The sequence below is a fragment of the Poecilia reticulata genome, chromosome 12 (assembly GCF_904066995.2).
Source record: "Poecilia reticulata chromosome 12, P_reticulata-male-v2, whole genome shotgun sequence".
Classification (NCBI taxonomy): domain Eukaryota; kingdom Metazoa; phylum Chordata; class Actinopteri; order Cyprinodontiformes; family Poeciliidae; genus Poecilia; species Poecilia reticulata.
The window spans coordinates 17,144,302-17,163,173 of NC_088841.1; the positions used below are offsets into that span (position 1 = coordinate 17,144,302).

Sequence of the window (18,872 nt, forward strand, 5' to 3'; positions counted from 1 at the left end):
CTTCATTAGGTTCTCTTGTCACATGAATACTGATCAGTGAATACTTTGATTTTTTTTTCCTTTATAAACCTCTTCACCTCAGCCTCTCATCCATCCTAATGGGAATCATTTATCCTCAGTGAAGTCACTGCGTGGGTTATAAACAAAAGTGACCGTCAGAAAAGCAGATGAACTCGGCCAACGAACAGGACAGGAAGCCTCTTAATCTGCAACCCAATCCAGCCGTAGTTTAGTGAAACCTGGCTCAGCCTCGCCGGTCGAGGCTTGTGAGGAAGGAAGTGAAGGGCTCAGGAAGCAGCGCTCAGAGCTTTCACCAGTCATATCCATCACAGCACACAGTGATGGAAGCATGTGTGTATGTGTCCCTGTTTCACCAGTCGTATCCATCACAGGACTCTGTCTCCAGGCCCGGGCAGGGGGTTGGGGGGAAGTGGGACAGGACTTGGAGGGTCATTAGAGGGGCTGGGCTGCAGGCTGCAGTGCTGCACTTTAACTAAACATCTTTTCCATAAAATAAATGCTTCCAGGTTAGCGCAGGTCTTGGAGAAGCCTGGTCGCCTCGCTTTTGCTGCCACTCATCTGATCCCAATTACCAGACACATGGGGTCAATGCCAGCAAAGAGTTTACGGCTATAAACTGGAGCCGTTGGACTCCAAAATGAACCCTACCACCAAAGTGTTGCATCTTTAGGACCTGCTTGTCACTCAGCTGTGATACATAATTTAATGTAGCCACTATATTTACAATAGCCTTGCCTGTAGGTAAAGTGTTTTGGCGGTCAAAACTGTTGGGATGTCGGACCAGAGACTTCCTCCGTTTTTATTTACCTTTATCCAAATCTCTTCAGCAAGCACAGAGAATAAATACTTTTGATTTCATAAAATTTACTTACAATACCTTGCAAAAGTATGCATTCCTTTTTTAAAAAAACCATTTTCTTATTGTCTGAAAAGTGACGTGTGCGTTTGTATTCAGCCCCCTTTTATTGTGATGCCCCCAAATAAAATCCTGTGCTACCAACAGCCTTCAGACTTCACCTAATAAGTAAATAAAAAACACCTGTTTGCAATCCGATGCCAGTATAAATACAGCTGCTCTGTGACGCTCTCAGAAGTTTGTTAGGGAACACGAGTGAACAAACAGCATCAAATGGACTGAGGAACACAGCAGACAGGTCAGGGAGAACGTTGTGGAGAAGTTTAAAGCAAAAAATAATAATTCAAAGCTTGGAGCATCACTCTGTTCGAGAGGAACCTGTATGGCCTGACATGCCAGGTAAGAAATTTGTTAATCAGAGAAGCAGCCAAGAGGTCCACCAGAAGTTTGTAGCTTCTGGTTAAAAAGGAAACTATTGCAAAGTGCAAAATATTGTGTGGGGTGGAACATTAACTGCACACCAGCTTGAATACATAATCTCACAATAATGAGATTTCTACAACCCTTCTCTCGGGTTATTGGGATACTTCAAGCCTGATGTTGCACAGCACATGAAAGCACACAGTTGCACCAGGTAGTCTGTGGACACCAACGACAAACACCATAGGATTTGTAGCAATGAAAAATTGTGCTAAAATGTGATTTGTGTAAATTATCTAAACCGCCGCGTTTGTGTGTAGTTGCATCAAATGCAAGTAACCTGATCTCTGAGGAGAGGAAGAGTCGATCATGGTGATGTATATGTGCTTGTGTACGTGTGTTTGTGTGGACTGAGTGTGCATTTACATCCATACATTATTGAATAATTGCTTCCCGATGCTCTCCTCTTTTCCCTCGAATATTAATTACCGATTGATGAAACTTTGTTGGTCAGAGGGGTTGACGTTGAAAGAGGAAATGGGGGGGGGGGTGAAAGTGGGGATCAAGCTGTTTGAATGGAGGGTAAACTTATTCAGGGTGTGTTGTGTGTGGTTTGTGGCTGTGTTGGGAGGCAGGACGGGGCTGATGGGTAATGGAGTAAAGCATCAACAGGGTTTAGTTTCAGGGAAAACCATTTTTCTTGGTTTAAATGAGAAGATTTTAAAAGATAATTGACATTTATCCCCGTCTGAAGGAAAAATACGCTTAAGAAAGACTTTGTGCTACTTTTGTAAAGTCCCTCATATTGAGGAGATTTCTAGCTTGTTAAGTCTAGCTGTAATATTCAGTATACAGTTTCTGGAGTTTGTTCAGCGGCACCTTGTTACACACTTTAAGCTAAACCACAAAACGAGATTACAACATCAGCTAAAGTGAAAATGTGCTCCTTTGTACTCGGATGTTTTTGTTTCTTTATATGTTCTTTTTAATTATTATTCTGCATTTAATTCCAGCGTAGCAAACAGACTTGAATGAAATTAAATGGTTTTATTGTCACAGAACGTGAGAAACCCAGAGGCTGCATGGAAAAGAAGATGGCACCATCTAGTGGACGTCTGAGGTAAGATTAAAAATTAATGGGATCGCATAAACAAAAAGCCGTAAATCAAGCGTCTAGAAAACTTGTAAAAAGGCCGCCTTTTTATATTAGCATTCACTTAAAAAAAAGTAATTTATTGATTGTAAATATTGTTATGATTTCTTGAATACTTTCTTTAAAGAGCTAAAATTCTACTGAAAGAAATTTTATTTGGTTATGATTAAAATTATTTCATTTTCGTAATGGAAGGCAGATACTTGGTGTATCTGTTTGCAAGTTTTAGATCTGTGTTTGTATTGTCTGATCTGCTTTCATAAGGCAATTTTTCATCCTCACTGGGTAATCAGAAGCCAGACGGTGACAAACAGTCATGAAATTATAGATTCTTATATTGTTTAGAGACATGCCTTGTCCAGTCGAGTGGACAGAGGATCTGAAGGCATCATTTCTCCATACTGAAAAATTAGGGAACTCAAAAAGTGGATAAACGCTTCTCAAATGATCGGGAGCAGCGGTTGCAATCGAAACTCACATTCTGTAGATCTGAGGTTTTTATGATGGGGAAACAAAGTTAAAAAATAGAGGAACCTTTTTTTTTTTTTTTTTTTTGCACAATCCAGAATTTTTAAGATGGCTACACCTTTGGTACTTTGCATTACTAAGATTCCCTTGACCATGACAAAAATGAAACTATGCTACGATATGCAATATTACTGCAAACTATATTAGCCGTGCTGCTTGTAAAATGCTTACACATAAGGGAAAATAATATTTTAATCATCTGCTGATTTTGTAAGTCTGTCATTTTAGAGCAGGTTCATTTTAAAGCCATGAGACTGAATGTTGACCAAAAATGTAGAAAAACAAACGGTACACAAATGTGTCACGGCGGTTCCTCCAGGGGACCCTGTGTCTCGCTGTGTGCCAAACCTTCAGCTCAGTTATGGCTGCATCCCACGTTTGATTTTATCGATTCTGACTAGTTCTACCTGCCTTTTGTTAGTGATCTCATAGTGATGTTATAAAATGCATGTGTATTTCCTCAAAAATACCAGTACTCGAAAGGGCCTGTAGTACCCACTGTAATGGGAGTTTCCAAATGATGCATTGCTTCCTGAACCCAGGTTTCTTAATACGGATGACACGTATAGCAAATCCCACAGAGGACTATCAATGAATGATGATAAATGGGGGTGTTTTTTTGTTTTTTTTTGGCGAAGTTGCTGAGATAAATTACAGTACGTCGCTGTAAATTACCGCAGTTCCCACATTGGCTTCTGAAGTTTATGATTTGATGACAATCTGGTGATTCCTTTCTGAACGTCAGAGGATTTCCTGTCTCTGTTTCACATGGAGCTGAGCAAAAAGTCCTTCCAGGAAGAAATTCGATTTAAAAACAAAACCACCAAGCAGGGGACAGATAGTGAGCGGCATTATTCATATTGTGTGTGGTTAGATAAGGTATTTACCCATTTATCCAGGCAGAAAATCCAAACGGGGCACAAGGAGGAAGTGTTTTCCAACTAACAAGTAAAAAAAAAACACAACAATAAAACTGACAGATTGTATAACCTATTGTCTTTCAAGCAACTAGTCCAGTTTCTTTTTTAACATAGAAATGTTGAGTTTCCAAAAAGTGACGTAAATAAATCTGGCGCTAAAGGGGGTGAAGTTATAGGAAGAGACTCCACCCTTGATGAGGAACAGGTATGTCAAACCAACAACCTCATCGACCGTCATTTACTCAGAGAGGGGAAAATGACACAAAACTCTTGGGTTGTTGTTAACTTTGTATTCAGTATGAACTCTGAGAGCTCATACTGCTCACATCCAGTTTATTCAGGTTTCTCCAGATGAACTGTGACCCAGTTTCAGAGTAATCCAAGGGTAAATAAGATCATTTGACCTTCAACGCTTGTAATTTCCAGTGTTCCAGGAACAGGAAATGTGTTTTAAGTTGTGGTTGTAGGTCACGGCAACAAAAAAAAGCCTAATGACAAATGTAAAAAGACCAGAGGTTGTGAATTATTTTTGCAGATTCAGTGTTTGCCTCCATGCATGAAGAATCTGTCATAATTCTCTAAAACTCTGTAAGTTGAAGTGCGAGCTTTAAACTTTACAATGAGCTTTTGCAGAAGACAAAACATTAATCTTTCAAATGAGTTTTGACATCCAGTCATGTTTGTCGTTGACTGTGACTGCTCCTGCAGCTGTCCATTTTTATCTGATGCATTAATAATTTATTATGAAAATGCAACAACATGTGCAAATTTATGTTACATGTCAACCACAGGAACTTCAAGATTGCTATCTATGGTTGGTTTTTCACTTCTCCATTTATGCTTCAACATGATATTTGCTGGTTAAGGTGTGTCCACACAGACACACCTTAAAATACTAACATTTTCATCCATTTAGTCACCTGAGAGTTCATGAAAAGCAGCGGTGCCCTCGCAAGCATTTTTACACTACTTATCAACTCTAGTCTTAACCACAAACCTTAATATATTTTATTAGGATTTTATGTAATAGAGCAAGACAAAGAAATGCTCAATTGTGATGTGGAGGGAAGTGGTTGTGCAAACGTTTGTGTAAAAATTCGAAGTTGTCTTCACGAAAGAGTGGCAAGAAGGAAACAGCTGTAGAAAGAAGGCCGACTTTTTGGCCTAAAAGCAAAATAATAAATGAGATGGAAGAACAACATGACGCATCTCCCTGAACACATCATTGCAATGGTGAAACATGGCGGTGGCAGTATCATGCAGAGGGGATACTTTTATTGAGCAGGGAAAGGAAAGGTGTAGATGGCGACAGGTCAATCCTAAAAGAAAACGTAGAGGCTGCAAAAGACCTGAGGCTTTAGTGGAAGACATGAGAGCTTGAGCTATTTACGAAGAACGGGCACAACTTTCAGTTTCTACGTGTGCAAAGCTGGCAGCAATATGGCACAAAACACTTGCTGCTGCAGTCGTAGGTAAAGGAGTTTGCAGACTTTACTCAGTTTTTAAAATCCCAATTAAACATTGAACTGTGCGATTGAAATGGGACAAAATATGTAGCGGCAGAAGAGGGATGAACGTTTTTACAGCAACGTAAACCAGAAAGAAGTTCCTTGGCCAATACCCCGAATTACTCAATCTCAGAAAAATGTCCGTTAGCATTTCAGAAGAAAGATGATGTCAAAATAAACTGAGTTTTATTTTAAACTATATATTACTGTAACAAGCCGCATCTCTTGCCAGTAAAGTCAAGGCACTTCCTCATCTTCAGCTGATATTAGAGAAGCTGCTGCTGCTTCGCTTGCAATCCAGCAACTGATCTAAATCGAGACCTTTCTTTTTCTCATGCGCGCACAAAGAACTGAAACCCGAGCAAAGTCTCAAAGTATGCTTGAGTTATCACATTTTTTGAAAACGAAAGAGTCTGAGACCAATATTATGTCTTCATTATTGCACAAAAGGACGGAGCTCAAATTTCCCCTCAAATAAACCGCTGTGTGTGTGAAATGTAGTCTCTTTAATTAAGTAGACAACAAAGACAAATTATAAAAATACAAAAATCTATATTTATTGCACATGCATTTTAAAATGTGTTTACTTTGCAGCATATTTGGGCTTTATAAAAAACTGTACATACTATCATTTCTTTAAAAAAGTAACATGTTTTTTGTTCATTGCCATTGTGTCCTCAGTACTTTGCAGATTGTACTCGACGCTTCAGTGTCGAGCTCGTCTTTAGATCTTTCTCAAGAGCATATAAAGGATGTGACAAATACTCTACAACAGTGTTTTTCAACCATTTTTGAGTCAAGGTACACTGTTTTAATTGAAAAAATCCCGAGGCACACCACCAACTAAAAATGGAAATAAATATACTCTGTAGCCGCCTATATATAGTCATTCTTATCAAAGTCTCTTGAATAGGAATCAAATAAACACAAAAATGTATTATCACATTTTACATTTCTTATTTCAAATTGCACTTAACATGTCCACTTCAAAAATACACCTGAACAGCCACAACACTGTGGTGTTAAATTTAAAGAAGTTGTAGAAAACTTCAAACTGTTTTACAAACTAATCCACAAGCATCTTATAGCCGGAATACAGAAAATAATTCTTATTCTGAAAGAAGCAATAATATTTGGGAAACATTTCACTTCATATTCACTGTTACAATATGAAGAGTTGCATGTACAAAATGTCAATATCTGTGTATTTTACCCACCTGGTGTGAAACCTGAGCATGTTTGGATGAAAACAGATCTGATTTTCTGACAGAAATTAAAGAAAGATAAAGCTCTTCCTCAACAACTCTGTCTCTCTCTGTTTTTAGTTTTTATAGTAACCAGACTAGAGAAGCTCACTTCACACAGATATGTTGTGGGAAATGGACTCATGTTCTTTCCAACCCAACTACTGCTGAGCTTCACTGTCTTTTCCATCACTGTCATCACAGTCTTGCTAGATACGATGCTCTCATCGCTACCTGTAACATTCATGCATCACTAATTCTCTTGTTTTAATGTAAAATGTTCTGTACCTACTGCCATCTAGTGGTAAGAACATTACATGATTACGCCGCTAGTCACTGCTACAGCAGACACTCGAAGATGGCATTATTTGTAGACAATTCATTTTCAAAAAATCTTTTAAAACCAATTACCGTATTTTTCGGACTATAGAGCGCACCATACTAGCACCTTCAATTAAAAAATAAAATAAAATAAAAACTGGAAGCTGCTCTCGGTTTTCCATTAGGACCCAGCAGAATGCCTCGTCCTAATAAATCTGCTGGACGCAGCACTCCGTCTCCAAAGCGAACCATGGTTTTGTTCACACCGAACTTAAGTGCAGCGGCTCTATTTCCCTCCTGTAGTGCCAGATCGACAGCCCTCAACTTAAAAGCTGCATGATATGAGTTTGAAAACATTTCTCCGTCGTGCCTGCTGCTAGCATGTGGTTGTTCTAAATGAAAATTGGCCGTTCTTCTTTGATTTACAATTTTGACTTCTAATGATTCACTTCCTGCTAGAGAGCCCCCTGGTGGTTGAAGAAAAATCCACAGAAAATACGCATGGTTCAAAGTTAAGGAAAAAAGTAGCAGCTTTTAGTCCGGAAAATACCGTACCGCAGTGAAATTGAATAATTTCCACGGCACACCTGACGATCACTCACGGCACACTAGTGTGCCGCGGAACAGTGGTTGAAAAACACTGCTCAACAAGATCCTGTTTCACTTAGAAACCTCCTCAAAGTCTCATGAAAAAGAAGCAGCTCCCTTCTGTATCCAATCGCAGCAGAGACTCGGACTCGGACACAACAGTCCTCAACTTCTCTCCGCTGATGTCTTTTCACCAAGAGAACCGCGTTGTTGCTTCCTGGAGCAAGTCACCTTCCAGGTGCTGCAGTTGACGTACATAAGGTGATCCAGAAAGCTGGCATCAAGGAAATTAGAAGCAGCATTGGTCCAAGAAGAGAGCAGAATGTCAGCTATGGTTGCTTTCTCTCCTCCAGGAGGTCCCTCCCTCAGGTAACAAGACTTCAAGACTTATTTGGGAGTAGATCCTGGAGTCTCACTGGCATCCCTTCCCTGAAAATAAAAAGAAGCTCTGTAATTTTGAACTGTATAACATTTACCAGCTGAAGGCGTCAGTACAAACCCTTGGTTTTATAACACTAATGTAATTACTGCCAGTAATTAAAATGTCTATATATATAAATAAAATTAATTTCTGGACAGTTTAATTCACCAACAAATGGGAGTTTTAATTGTGTGTGGGTCATTTTATCCTTTCACCATGTGGGTCAAGTGGCTATCATGGGGATGAGAACAGAAATGAATATAAATAAGGTGTAATGCAGCATTTTTTTGTATATAATTATTAAATTAGGCTGAAATATGAGCAAAATTTTGAGCATCTTCATAAGTTGCAAAAATACTTAACAGAAAAAAGTCTTGCTTTGAGTATGAAATTGTTTGTCTATGGGTAAGAAATTAGTGCAGTTGGGTTGAAAGACTCAGTTGACCTTGGAATCGTTTTAATTTCCTGCAGTTCAAGTTGTTGGACTTTCTGTAAATGATATTAGAAAGGAAGAGGAGTCAGCTATTTTTTCCAATGGGATTGGAAAACTGTCTCTCTGACTCACTTGTTTTGCAGCTTATGAGGCGGCGAAACTATCACAGCGGTGTCTCGTTTCTTTGTAGCGAGACAGAATTCGGAGTAACGGGTTTTCAGACGCAATCTCAGATTTTCCTCTGTGGGACGCGCAGCAAAAAAACAAACTCGATGAAAGAGTGTTAAAAGAAACGATGTTCTTGTTTTACTTCCTTATTGAACGTATAATTTTACATAATTGTGTCTAAAATGGGTGGATTTGCCTAGATGTAGTTTTATACATTAGTAAGCGTTCTTTTATTTTATGCATTTAGTGCAGTATTTCAACTTCATTTCTCTATTTTTTTTTAGATAATTGTTTTCTCTACTAAAAGCTTTTACTGGAACCTAAAGGCTGTGATGATGGTAGAGGACCATATCACTGTGGACAACAAGAAACCGACATCAAACAACACAACAGTACCGTAACTCAGCGCCACATCTTACCTTCAGTAATAACTATTTCCTCAACTTCTTTTGCTTTGTCTTTCTGTAGGCCTGAGGGGAAATTAACATGTCAGGAAAACAGGGGACTTATTTAACCGCTCAGCTAATCAGTTCCAGAGTTAATAATTACCAACTAATTTAATCATCACTAGTATAACAGATCCTAATATATCAGTGTTTGACTTAAATGGACTTTTTTTGTAGCTGTTAAACTGTAGCAAAGTTGTTCAGACTTACAGGCAGCTGCAGACATGGACTCCTCATCACCAGCCAGGCAGCTGTGGGTCCTGGAAGTTCTGGCACCTGAAAGACAAGGGGACCTTTGATTTAGTGTGTTGATTCAAAATGTTAGATAAAAATATATGAAAGCATGAATACAAAGAAAAAAAACAATGGATGGTCTGTCTGCCTCTAAAACCACAACACAGCACATTTACATTGAAATAAGACATATTAGCTTTAAATTGATGGTTTACGGTGTGCTTTCTATTCATTTCTCTTGCTACACATTTAACAAATTTGGAATTAGAAGTTTAGGAACAAAACGCAACACTTTTCAAAAAATGCTATGCTAACCTTAGTAAAGATGATTAAATTATCTTTTGTTGCATTATAATAATCTCACAACGAAAATTTAGGGGAAAATCCAAACATTACTAATAAGATTATTGGTTTCCACACTTATTCGTAATCTTAACATGTTAAATGTTGCTGAATCATTTTCACTGTAACCGTTTCCTTTCAAATGTGGATCGGAGTATTTAGGAACTATAACATGACATCCTTTTACTTTGAGGTACAATTATGTGACAAATAGGCCAGTTTCTCTTAGCTACTTAGCAAAGAGGGAAACACAAATACTTGAACTTCTGTGTTAAGCAGAAATTAAGAAATAGCTTCAGTAAAAAAGCCACAGTGTCTTTAAAAAATAATTATTTCTTAATTTGGGATTTCTTTTTCAACTCTATAAGCTAAAGTTTTGATTCTTCTACTATTTCTGTTTGTGAAAGTATTCAACTGTAAACAATTTTGTTATTTTAAGAATTGTTACACTTTTATAGTGATGCCAACAAATGTGGAAGATGCTGTATGATAATGTTAAGGTGTTATTACAAGAGCATGACTTCATTTCTCTTTCCGTCTCTTATTTACATAGTTAACACTTTGTGTGAAAACAATCTTCTTGTAAGTATGGCTCAGAATGCTGACGTTTCCTGAATTTAATCACCCAGAGATTTCTATACCCGTAACTCAAACAGGATTTCTTGTCAAATTAGCCCGATCGTTTATCTGAAAGTGTGTGTAATAAGTGTACAAGTGAAGGGGGTGTTAGTTTGGATGATAAGGTGAACAAGCGCTGGACCCAAAAAGCACCTACGCATTCACAAATAGCTGTGAATTTCCCTTTTAGCAGATGAAAACCAAGCTGGGTGATTCCAGGCAGATTCATGAAGTCCTCAACTTCAACAATAAAAAAGCAAAGTCATGCTCACATGACTAGTATAAACACAACATGTCACATGCTGGTGAAATTCCGCTCAATTTAAATTACAAAAGGTACAGCGCTAAAACAAGCATGAGATCGTCAAAAACATTTTGAGAAATGCTTCCTCTTTCAAGCGGAAATTGCGTTGTCATTGCCATACGTTACAAAAAAACTAGATTTATATTTCTTATTGAAATAATGTTTTATTGTTGTTGATTTTACCACAAAGTCTTTTTTTTTCTTCATCTCTTTAGCGACAGAACTAAAGTTAGGCGACATGTCTCCAGAACAGGAAGGATATAAAAAATGTTGCGAACTGCACAGGCAGTAATATCAGGCTGTTTGAGCTTTTAGGTCAAACACTAAAAACATGAGAGAGACTCTCCAGAATTTTCTAGCAATGCAGCGAAGCTAAATAAAGAACCAAAGTGAAAGTCTGACTCCAGTGATGCTTCCCTTTCCCACAGGTCTGTCATGCATCTCTTCTAGATCTAGCTGTGTATCACTTTTTGTTTTACTTTCTTTCACAAGTTATCTATGTTTGCAAAGGCATTTAAAATTCCCAAATGTGGAAAATTATTAGCTTTTTTTTTCCAGGCTGATGCTTCCTTTAAAAAACAAGTAGATGTTACTCAACAGGAGAATATTCAAATTTTCTCAAATACTTTCTTCAGTAACTGTGTAGTGATCTGAAACTTAAAAGTGGTCGGAATTGGTGAAGTAATATATGTGCAAATGCTTATTAACAAAATCTAAACACTTGTAGAATATGCTGCAAATAATGACTTGTATTGCTATTCATACTGTCTGGTTTTCGGTAGATTTTTTTTTCAGGTAGTAGCATTGCAAACCAACAAATTAAAAAGCTTTAGTGATTACATTATAAATGCAGGCAGGGATTTCTCACTAAGCTGCAAATCAAACATAAAAAGAAAACAGTGGTAGTCCTGAGAAAAAACCCAGAGTTCACGACCAGGATGGATGGATGGATGGATGGATGGATGGATGGATGGATGGATGGATGACCCCAATTTTTGGACAGTGTAATGTTGACAAAAATACTGACAAATGACATTAATACGTTTTGGTTCTGTGTTTAATAGAATAAGCAGGCAGTTACCTTTTCGGCGTCTGTAAATGACCACTCCAAAACCAATGGCGGTCAGTACTAATCCTAAACACAACACGACGATGAGGATGTCATTTTCTCCTTGACGGGGCGGTATATCATCTGTAGTAAGAGAGAAAATATAGAGCAACCTCTTTTAATATCATACATAAAATTCATCTCGGACAGCCATTGTATGCAAACATTTTGTTGATGTCCACAGAAGTTTTTTTTTGTTTGTTTTAACCACTTTGGAAAGAACCAAATTTACCAAAAACAAATTGCAGCAGACTTCCCTATAGTGGCCAAAAGCAAAACTAATAGTCGCTGTGAAGTAGAAGTAGTTTAGCCTTATGCAACAGAATTTGTGCTGAGCCTCAAAAGAACTTTCCAGATTACTTTTACTGTTTTTGTTGGCGGTTTTCATTGTTTCCTAAAGAATCCTGGATCCTCTCTACTTTAAGCTGATCAAGTTCCGCCTCCAATCTTTTAGAATACACTTTCCAGTGAAACTAAAAAGCAGACCGCATATCAAAAGAAAAAAGAAAATCTTCAGATTTTTTTTTCCAAGCACTCCTACACGATGTTAAATTGTTCCAAAACACCTACAGTTGCAGTAAAAAGAAGGGGGTAATTCTCATATCTCTTTGCCACTGTAGGTAGGTGCAAAGACAGCTTTGCTTTCATGTCGACTTGAGAGAGGCTGAGAGTTAATTTAAGATGTGAATAAAGGAGGGAGAAGCGTGAACAAAACAGGAAACTGGAGATGATCTCATATCTTGCTGGTTTTCAGAGTCAGTAAATTTTCTATAAGACACTAAAAGCTTATAGAATTGATTCTTTTGGTCATTTAGCACCTTCCTGAAGCAAGCTCTTTAGCACTATCTTAAAAAAACCTTCACAAATGTTAAGAATTTACCTGGAATGTGAAATGTTGCAGACGAGTGGTCTTTTGTAAAGTTACATGTGTATTTTGTTTTCTCTGAAGAGCTGACTTCGATCTGACTGACGACTTTAATGAGACCGTCTGGCGTTGTTGTCGTTGTGGTGTTGGAAATGTAACTCTGCAGACGCTCATCCTGCCACACAACGGGTGACATAGGGTATCCCTCAGACTGGCAGGTTAACACTACTTTATCCCCCTGTGCCGTCCTCTCAATCCGTTTTGAGATCGAGTGATATTGTGCTAGAAAAGAATAAAAAAATTAAGATTAGCGACATTTTATTAGAATAAATAATGTAAATAAGAATTCAAATGTTGTGTTTGGGTTCAGATATAATGGATTGGCTTAAATGAAAGCATATTTATGTTTTGGAGGCACAGGATACAAGTAGATTGTTTGTTACAATATTGTCACTACATGCCTACTTTTCCTTCGATTTCATAATTTTACACTTTTTTTTTTTTTGGCTCGAAAGATCAAACAAAATCCCAATAAAATCTAAAAAAAATGTTTTAGGCGTGTGAATACTTCTGCAGAGAACTGCTTCTGATAAAGTCTCAAACTTTTTCTCTATCAAACTGAACAGTGATGGGCTTAGTTTCACTTTCAAAATGAGTTTTACTCTTAACTGTCCAGAAATGACCATGTGCAACAGTCAATGAGCAAGACCATTCCTGGAACAAAAGTTCTGTGGTAATGAACAAAAAATGCACACCGTAACTGACTCAAACATGATCTTACCTCCAACTGACAAAGTTATAGTTTTATAATCGGTTCCTTCTGTTGTTTGAACCAAACACTGATACGTCCCAGAGTCAGTGATCCTGAGATCTGATATCTGTGAAGTGAGATGGAAGAAAAAACAATGTTTATATACCATAAGACAAACTACTTCAAATGAGCTTGAATCGTAGCTGCATTTCTACTTCTGTCTCTAAGCATTTAATGAAGTACAACAAAACAAGATCACAAAATTGTGTTGCATAACACATATTGCCCTAACAGGATTAAGAAACAACAAACGTCAGTTATTCTTAGCAGCATAAAATATGTTGGCAAGTTCAAACAGGCAAGCAACATGTGACATTAAGAAATTACCCAAATGTCTCATCAGTCATCTGACAATTGTTTTGTAAAATTTGGTTAACAGAAACTGATTTGGTGTCAGAAACATTTTATTTTTCTTTTTATACAGAGAAAAGCTTCTTGTGGCCAGGCATAAAAAAAAAATTGCATGTTTGCTATAATGCTTAAACTACATCGCATCTGGTCTACGCCAGCGTGTTTGTATTGTCCATATTAAGTAAATAAATTAAAAAAGAAGAAGAAATACCTGTATCTTTGCCCAGCTATTTTTCAGTTCATCGGTGAGAAGCTTCACTCGACCCTTGAACTTTGAAGACGCAGAGCTCTCCAAGTTGTCTACCAGCCGTATCACTTCCTGATCCGGACCGGTGTCCGTCAAGTGCCAGATAACCTTGAGGTCATTTTGAGGATTTGCTGGTTTGGAAGAAAACCTGCAGCCCATCACAACACTTCCTCCATACTCAGAATTATATGAAGTGTGCTCTGCCTCCACTGTAAACAAGGCTGCAAGACAATAATGTGTAGTAGATGTTTTAGGATAAACTTTGCACAAAATGCATGGCATACACACACTAAACCTCAGTTTCATTTAAGTGATAAGCTTGCTTTGCAGATTTAAGTTAGCTTGAGTGTCAAATGGAAACGGAAAGCTTTCCTCGTGTTTCACAAGTATGTAGTTACTACCCACCTGCAAGAGATGGCTGCAGGGAGACTTGCAGAACTACAAGAGCTACAACAATGACCAAGTCCATTGAAATCTGAGAATAAAAAAAAAAAGTGTAAACAAAATATTGAAAACTTTTGATCACAGATAATCACAAGACACTTTGCAGATGCAGGTCAGCTGAACATTCTGGTAAAGTGCATGACACTCAGATAATCAACAACACATGATGCTGAGATATACATTTTGTCATCACTGACCTATGACTAAGCTCTTACTGTTCCAAGTAAACCTAGTCTGGCGATTTATTTTGGATAACATCAGGAAACCACAAAAAATATAAAAATGTGTGTTCAGCTGTGGATAACATCATGTTTCTTCGGCAGAATGAGTCATAACAAAGAACTTCATGGCAACAACAAAATATTTTCACACAGTGAGCTGTCATATCTGGTTTTGCCATGAATCTGTTTTACGAAATATTGTACAAAATGGTAAAACTGAAACGGTATGACGTTTTTAGTGCTTACCACCTATGACTTCCACAAATGACTTAACAACATAAGCTGAAATTGGCTTTGGGTCTCTGCTAACTTTCCGACTTATCAAATAAGGACTGGACTATCAGACAGTTAAGGTAGATTCTTTAAAGCACAGTTGGTAAAAGTTGGTACCTGCAATCGATTAGCAGGTGGTATCATGGCTTTTTCTTATTTTTGAAAACTCAAAATACTGTAATAGTAAAATCAAGTTGAGATGTAAATGTAAATCCTCTACTTGTCCAGACTTAATCAAGACAGCATAAAAACCTAGATAAACTATCATGGAGTAATTTACAAACACATGCCTTGCTTGCAGTTTCCATGTAAAAAAAAAGAAAAGAAAAAAAGTTTGTAGTACTAGCAAAACAAATAACTAACCTTTAAAAATATATTTTTTTAACGTGGCGCAAAACATACATTAAATTAACCCTATAGTTAAGCTACTAAAATGGACAGACAAAAGGTTTATTTTATTTTTTTAAACTTTCTAAAATATACCTTTAAATATTCCCCTTGTATGACTATATGAATAATAAAAATAGGTACCTGCAGCTACTAATCAAGGCTAAGTCGAGCAAAAAAAAGAAAAAGAAAAAAGAAAGCTAAAAACAGATTAATACTCAAGGTGCTGTCCTACCTGCAGATTGATACAATCAGCCTTTTGTATGTTCATGTACTGTTTCCTTCTTCCTTCACGTCTAAATGCTCCAGTGATCTGTTCGAGCGCTTCTAATAAAGAGGAGGTCCTTCCTCCTAAAGTAACCCACCCATCACACGCCTTTATCTAACTTAACTCAGTCATATGAATAAAGTTGAGGCGTGCAGCTCATTAGCGACTTCACAAATATTACTACATACTATGTGTTCACTGTGTTTGAACAATTGTAAAACTGTAAGTAAACGCTGTAAAGAAGTATTTAAACTTGTTTCTATGTAGATATAAAGACCGAATTACATGTTTTACTACGGAGGACCTACCACAGACAACGAGTAGAAGACACGCAGTTTCCGCCGTAACTGGCAGCTCTCCGTAATCGGCAACGGCGTAAAAAAAAGCGTCCAGAAGCTGTGAAGGCGTGAAGAAATGAGACCCAGCTGACTCAGTGTGCGTTTTATACCCTGTTTTCCCCCACATCTCGGGATTCTCCTTTTTTTTAAAGCCAGCCCAATCACCATTACCGTAAAAGTGACAGCGCGTTTTTTTTTTGTTTTTTTGTTTTTGTTTTGTTTTTGTTTTGCTTAAGCAAGACCTTAACCATAATTTCTCACCAGCATGAGCAACCAGGACCTTCTTTAATTAACCGTGAATCAAATTATGTCGCACGTAAAGTAACATAATAAAAACTCACGTACAGTAAATAACATAAAAGAATAAAAACTAAAGTAAAAAGTACCACAGGCATTAATTTCAATGTTCATATGTTATTACAGTATTAATATACTACTCACTCAAAACTGAAACTATTCGATTTGTCTTATGACTAGGTGAATATACAAGGATACAGTAAGTCCAGAAGCATAACAGGGTGACTTTACAAGTTAATATTCAGCTATCACCTCTGGTAGGCAACAGGTAGGACCTCGACTTAAGTATATTACTTAGTAATAGAAATACCACATGGGTGCATGGTGCACTTGTAGTTCTCTCACTATGACTATGTGTTTTTTGGCCATCTATATTTCTAAATAGCTGACTTGTAAGGGTCAGCCAGCTGATTAGCAGTGAGCAGCAACATGTGGAGGAGGGACAGTGCTTTAGGGACAGTATGAAAACTATGTAGCTATCTTTCTGCCAGTGACTGACGCATGTTTATTTAAAAAGTTGAATCAACATATCTTTTTCTGTCTCTTATCAAATCTTCCACTGCACAAATCTATTTTGTCCCCTGAAAGTAACTGGTTGTGGAAACGTTGAATAAGAAAACATCAGAACTGCTAAATAGGTAAATGACCAAAACGACCAATAAATGAATTAGACAAACCGGCTGGAGCTGTTGAATAAAATATCAAGATCCCTGGTTTAAAGAGACAAAGGGAAAACTGTTGGCTAATTTTTGAATAAATAATTTGTTGATTTATAACTTTCTTTTGTTTCTTTTTTGTATCTTGTGCCATGTAGCTAACAATTTATGGTTTTTCAAGCACTGTATGCAAATGCTATTCTAAAAGTACAATCCAGAACAACAACAATGTTCCCAACACAATACAGACACATTCACAAGATGTAATCTCCAAAAAAACCAGGAAATTTAAATAACCCTGAGTTTCCATCCACAGCCTTGCTGCCAGCCAAGTGGAATTCCCACCTGTTCTGCAAGAAAGGTATGTGATAATTTAACTATTTATCTCTGGCACATGTCACTATAATATTTTTACAATGAGACTGGGGAAAATTTTGTGGGTTTGCCAGTGATTCTTTTTTCTTCCTGTCCGTGCTGGTACACAACAAATCCTCCTTCCAGTTTGGTAATAGTCTGTCTGATTTTATAAGTTCTAATGTTATCTCAGAGTTTAAAATCCTTTACCATTTTTCAATGCATCTCCTGGAAAGCTGTTGTTGTTGTTAATGCTACCTCCCCCTGTGACTCAAGGCAAAATGATACCTGTCACAACAGGGAAGGTTTCTGAGATGGGTGAAAACTCTAGTGTGGAAATTGTTTTTCCACTGCTAATTTCAGATGTTAGTGTTAAATGATGTTACCAGAAAGAGTCCTGGTAAGATTTTTTTTGTTAATATTTTTTTTCCCGTTTTTTTTACAGTCCCAATGAAAGGTAAGTCAATCTTAATGTTTCTGGGTTATCCTCCTTCTTCAGGTTAGTCTGAAGAAAATATTTGAATTATAATTTTAAAGCACTGGCGAAACAAACATATATTTCTGTGCCTGTGTGTATTAAACAAAAAGCTTTTAGGAAAAAATTTTGGGAAAAACTTAGTCCTCCTTAGATGTTCCCACAGGATGTAAATGGGAAGATAACCCCTTAGTGCTGTTAATCAAATTCACATATTGATCATAAAAAGGTAAGAACACCTGTTATAGGAGTGTGCTTTAACACAATACCAAGGTGGAAAGACGTCAGCAATTTCTTTAGAGAAGTATCTGTTTCTGTCCATCAATCTGGGAAGGATTATAATATCCACAAGTAATCAAAAAATCCATCATTCTACATAGAGAAACATTATTCAGAAGGAGCTTATTGACCAAGTTTGTGTGTACAAATAAGAAATCTGAAGTGCTCACAGCACAGTACAAATATATTCACAAGTAAAGAAGAACTAAGACAGCAGGACGTTCTAATGGTTTTACCTCAAGAGTCAACCATGCAGCTATGAGAGAAATAAAAAAGACAAGTGCTACAGTCCATGTCATTTCTACATCTTGCCTTAACATGGTGAAGGTTAAAGTTCACAAGAAGACAGAGATACCAAGAAATTTGGCTTTGCTTTGTCTAGAAGAGTTGACGGAGAAAAACATATTCTGCTCAAGTTGGATGAATCTAGAACATTCAGGTTAAATCTTTTTTTCAATAAAAGTTGAAATTATGGAAGCATTTGTGTGTTTTTACTCTTGATGTCGGCAGAGAACAAATTGATTTTGTTATGTTCTAATACATAAATTCCTAGAAATAATAGAACTATCAAAGGGTGTAGCCTGAATATATGTCCATAACATACAAAGAGTGTAAAATGTGTTGTAGACTTGGAAGAAGTTCTACATATCTTCAGCTTTTTTATTTATTTTCCTCCTCATTTCTGGAGATGTATAAATATTTTTTTTCCTTCAGGTTCTTAGTTTAGATTTTTAACTTTAAAAAGAACTATTATAATTAAAACTTCTGTTTTTTAAATATAACCTTTTAAACCTTGTTTTTCAACAGAGGGAGCCATTTCTCTGTCTTTTCTCTGCAGCAGTGTGAGACACTACTGCACACAAAATAGTAACAGCAGCTGGCAACCAGATTTAATCCACCTTTAACTCTAATCTGTGCAGAAACTAAGAAATAGCTTTTGTTATTTATAAAACCGACATCTCTACGTGAACTA

General features: G+C 37.1%; 1 protein-coding gene and 1 long non-coding RNA gene across 3 annotated transcripts; one reads left to right on the forward strand and one right to left on the reverse strand.

The window, feature by feature from the left end:
* The first annotated feature begins 368 nt into the window (after positions 1-368).
* On the forward strand, positions 369-6,190 carry LOC103473646 (uncharacterized). The gene is made up of 3 exons (XR_535055.3): positions 369-1,276; positions 2,357-2,417; positions 6,088-6,190. It is a non-coding gene; the product is annotated as an uncharacterized LOC103473646 (long non-coding RNA).
* Positions 5,939-15,877, reverse strand: LOC103473645 (programmed cell death 1 ligand 2). Of its 2 annotated transcripts, none has more exons than XM_008424035.3 (9): positions 15,809-15,877; positions 14,313-14,382; positions 13,872-14,128; positions 13,280-13,376; positions 12,514-12,780; positions 11,607-11,717; positions 9,238-9,303; positions 9,001-9,051; positions 5,939-7,988 (listed from the first exon to the last, which is right to left on the reverse strand). In XM_008424035.3, exons 2-9 carry the CDS (start codon positions 14,374-14,376, stop codon positions 7,972-7,974), a joined length of 930 nt encoding a protein of 309 aa, XP_008422257.2. In that variant the 5' UTR covers positions 14,377-14,382; positions 15,809-15,877; the 3' UTR covers positions 5,939-7,971. The 2 variants fall into 2 exon arrangements, with proteins under 2 accessions (XP_008422257.2, XP_008422256.2); XM_008424034.3 differs by lacking the exon at positions 15,809-15,877 and adding an exon at positions 15,468-15,781.
* Between the last annotated feature and the right edge of the window lie 2,995 nt (positions 15,878-18,872).

Coding starts and splice junctions, on each gene's coding strand:
- LOC103473645 (XM_008424034.3), bottom strand. CDS start 15,503: ATGAACATACAAAAGGCTGATTGTATCAATCTGCAG. Junction 11,718..12,513: donor TGCAACATTTCACATTCCAG/GTAAATTCTTAA, acceptor CTCTTACTACAG/ATGATATACCGCCCCGTCAA. Junction 9,304..11,606: donor CATTTACAGACGCCGAAAAG/GTAACTGCCTGC, acceptor CTTGTCTTTCAG/GTGCCAGAACTTCCAGGACC.